The sequence below is a fragment of the Triticum aestivum genome, chromosome 1B, assembly GCF_018294505.1.
Source record: "Triticum aestivum cultivar Chinese Spring chromosome 1B, IWGSC CS RefSeq v2.1, whole genome shotgun sequence".
Taxonomy (NCBI): Eukaryota; Viridiplantae; Streptophyta; class Magnoliopsida; order Poales; family Poaceae; genus Triticum; species Triticum aestivum.
The window spans coordinates 685,511,346-685,515,488 of NC_057795.1; the positions used below are offsets into that span (position 1 = coordinate 685,511,346).

General features: G+C 48.5%; 1 protein-coding gene across 1 annotated transcript in view; it reads right to left on the reverse strand.

Moving 5' to 3' along the window:
* Nucleotides 1-951: 951 nt before the first annotated feature.
* LOC123149258 (putative disease resistance protein At1g50180) overlaps nucleotides 952-4,143 on the reverse strand; it is a 43,358-nt gene continuing 40,166 nt past the window's right edge. Inside the window, exons 3-4 of the mRNA XM_044568887.1 lie at nucleotides 1,616-3,801; nucleotides 952-1,515 (exon numbers count right to left, since the gene is read on the reverse strand). Coding sequence (XP_044424822.1) covers nucleotides 1,298-1,515; nucleotides 1,616-3,801 — 2,404 coding nt within the window. The 3' untranslated portion in view covers nucleotides 952-1,297. The remainder of the gene's footprint in view (nucleotides 1,516-1,615; nucleotides 3,802-4,143) is intronic.

The window sequence follows — 4,143 nt, forward strand, 5'->3', positions numbered from 1 at the left end:
TTCCCCCAGTTAAATTCGGATGTAACTTTTCGAGTAGATGATTTTTCATATAAATAACTTTTTCATCCGAGTTAGTATGCAAAAGTTATGCCCATTTTACTAAATTCTAGAGAGATTTTGCAAATAAAGTGGAAATTCACATTTGCAAATTTTCCCAACAACTAGACCACATATCACATGGAAAACTTATTTTTTTTATTTTTTTTTACATTTTCATCATTTTCTTTTATTTTTTTAAAAACTGAAAAGGCGATCGGGGGTGGGGGGGGTGGAGTTTGAAAATGGGACCTTTAGTACCGGTTCGTGCCATGAACCGGTACTAATGCCTCAAACCCCATTAGTACCGGTTGGTGGCACGAACTGGGACTAAAGGTCTAACCCTTTAGTCCCGGTTGGTGCCACAAACCGGGACTAATGGGCATCGCACCCTTTAGTCCCGGTTCGTGGCACCAACCGGGACTAAAAGGTCCAAACGAACCGGGACAAATGGCCCACGTGGCCCCTGGGCGCACAAACCGGGACTAATGCCCCCATTAGTCCCAGTTCTAGACTGAACCGGGACTAATGGGCTAACCCGGGGTGGACCAAAGCCCTCTTTTCTACTAGTGATAGTTTGCGATGCTGACGGCCGACCTATGCCGACGGCCCCCATCGGCATAGATGGATATATGCCGACGGCTTATCTACGCCGACGGCCTGACCTGGGCCGTCTGGATACATCCATCTATGCCGACGGGGGCCGTCGACATAGATGAGGCCGTCGGCAATTGGGTGAATTCTGGTAGTGCCGCCTGCGAATGTTCATGTACAGGGGTTGGCTGTTGTGGGCGAGCCGCCACAGGAAATGCAATGGCATATTCCAAGGCATGTGAACTTTGTAGTGGCATGTTTTTAAATCAAAGAATAGTAATGGCATATTTCAAAACTGGAAACTTTGTAGTGACATATGTCAAATTTACCCTTAATACTACCCGTCGTAATGAGTAGTATGATGTACCGTAAAAAAATCTCAAATGGAAACAATTTCTGACGGACTCCGACACAAGACGAAATAAAGGGAAACAAGTTCAATGCAAGACAGAGAAAACCCGCTGATACTGATCGGTCAGGATCAACACTACGGGGTAAAAAACTCTGTCTCAACTAAACTCGCAATTTGAAGTTATTACAGTTCCAACAAAGTGGTGCACAAGGCCAAGAACAAAGACAGTTGAAATCACTCCCGCACCAGGCGTCCATCTCCGCCTCTCGAGCAGGCTTGACCGTGTGCAGCAGCGTCCAGGAGCGTACGTAGCTATTAGGTTCTGTGGCTGCTGCGCCTTCGAGCAATATTCTCCACTGGCGGCGGGACTGGAGGCATACGCCGCACCGGAGGCATAGGCGGCGGGACTGGAGGCCTAGCCCGCACTGGAGGCATAGGCGGCCGGACTGGAGGCCTAGGGTGGCACCGAGGGATGGTCTGCATCATCTCTCCCTTTTGTTTGCGAACTTGCATCATCTTCTGTCCCTGAAGGCCTGCATGCCAAATACGTTTATAGCATGAGTTAGTTTGAAGGATATACGAAAAACCAAGAGCCCTGCAGGATACCGTATCGCTCTCGAGCTTCTTCCTCACCTCGGTCTTCTGGTATTGCTTCAGCTTCCTCACCTTGGAATTCCGGTTGTTCCTTTGCGCTGGAGCTTGCTTCATCTTTGTGCTCAGCGTTCTGGTTTGCCGCAGCACTTTCTCCTTGTTTGCTGGGACGCCGATAAACACCTGGTACGGTACCAAAGCTCGTGAAGCCCATCTTCTCCAGCTCCGCGTCATTGCTTTTTTTCAGTATAAGCTGAGCTAGGTTTGGTCGGTCCTTGCAAACATTGGATGAGACGTGAGGCCACCGCATCGAGCCATCCAGCTGTACCGTCTCAAGGTATTGGAGGCCCTCTCCAGTGAAGACGCATTGAGGGATGACATCACCTTGGAGACTCAAGTCCACAAGGAGACACATCTCCTTAAGAGCACTCTCCAGTGCAGCTCCGTGTCTACCATGCTCGATTCCGAGCAAATGGAGCGACTGGAGTTTGGTCATCTTGCGCAGTGGACAATTCTCTTGATTCCATTCTCCTCCCGGGGGCTTCACACCATGCAGCGTTTGCAGCTCTTCCAGTTCATCCTCCAGGTCCAGGGTTTTTGGAAGCGTGAGCTGCTCTGCGAGCACATGTCGGAGTGTCTTTATCTTCCAGAAGCCTGGGTCAATCTTGTCGACTAGAGTCTCCCTTATGTCCAGAGTCTGCAAGTTGAGCAGCCCCTTAATGCTGCGCGGGAGCTCCTTGAGGTCCTTGCAGCGAACATATAGGTACCGCAAATGAATCATTTTTCCGATGTCATGGGGCAATTCACAGAGCCTCAACCCATTCACATAGATTAGACGGAGGAACTTGGATCCACGCAGAAAGTTGAGATCATAGAAACGATCATTCCTCTGTTCTGGCTCACTCTCCTCCACGCGGCAAATGAAGGAGCGTAGCTTAGGGAGCTTCTTGGTGAACTTGACTTTTTTTCTATCAAAACTGCGGAAAGAGAGGCGGCGAACTGATGGTGACACAAACACATCATTCGTGTCGTGAAGCTCAACAAAGCCGGCCTCGCGAACCTCTGACTGCAGGAACACATGGAGTCTTGGGTGGACCTTGATTATCTTAATGTCACCGTCAACCATCTCCAGGATGTCAACAAGGCATCTCAAGACCAGTTCCTTGAGGTAGCCGTGGCCCAACTCCTCTATGGTCTTGCCCTTTTGCGGTTTGATGAAGCCCTCGCCGATCCACATCCGCACGACCTCGTCGGCATAGAATCCTATGTTCTTGGAGAAAGCAGCAAAGTAGAGGAAGCACGACTTGAGGTCGTTGGCGAGATCTTCAAAGCTCGCCCAGAAGACCCTCTCCATCGCCGTTCTTGTGCTGGACAGATCAACTTGTGTTGGAGGAGGGCTAATATGACAATGCATACAATCTTTGCCGCCTTCTGCTTCCATTCCAGGTCCAGGTCTGCGTACTTGTAGCACAGCTTCCATACCAGGTGCAGGTCTAAGCTGTTGCAGAACAGCTTCCAACTGACCCGGCCTCTCTTTGAATCGAAGGAGTCCGCCAAGAACCACTATTGCCAGAGGATAGCCCCCTGTTATATCGTACACGATCTGGTCGTACTTGCTCTTGTAGCCCTCTTCATCTGACTTTTCTGTCTTGAAGGCCCTTGAACGGAAGAGTTCTCCGCTTCTTTCCTTATTCAAACGGCTCAACTGGTGGATTCCGCTGATGCCCTCCCTGTTCATGGTATCTGCGTGCCATGCCAGTTCTTCATCCTCACCGTCGAACGTCAGTATCACCCCGCTGCCATTCTTGTTATCAGGCAGGCTCTCCTTCAAACAGTTGAGCATGGCTTTGGAGCATATGCCACCAAGAACCAACAAGTACTTCTTATTACCAAGAAGGTGACGGATCTTGTCAGTTAGATTACTGTTGCATTCATATGGCTGGCCACAGTCTGCATTTTCTTCCTCTTCGCGCTGTTCTTCTAGACGCTCCAAGACTTCTTTGAAGAGAAGATTCGGGGTACATCCCTGTGGCACAGTGAGCCGGATTAAAGGCAAGAATTTGTCCATCAGCTTTGAAGAGAGAACTTTTCCAAGTGTTCTCTTTCCAACACCACTTTCCCCAACTATGGGGATGAACGTTAGCGGACGTTCAGCTTCACCAAGCAGCAGTTTCTCAAGATACAGCACATCAGCGTCAAAGCCCACCGAATTCTTATAGTCATCCCGCCTGTTCATCCAATACTTTTATTAATTAACGCCCAATGATAGGACTAATGCATGCTACAAAACACTAGAATTAATTTGGTAAACTAGTAAGGCAAGTCGCTACAGTAGTTTCCTACAATCCACCTGCCGTGCATGAGTGCTCAAATGGTCATTGTTCATGCCACTCACGCACGGCAGGTGGATATTTGTCTATTTCGTACTAAAATCATATCAAAAGTGTAGTATGTGTACTCCAATCTATGTTAACTGTAAACAAACTGACAGTTATTCTCAAAAGTAGCAAAACAAAAACACAGATTGGAGTATATAAACAGTCAGTTTGTTTATATCCAATCGAAGAACC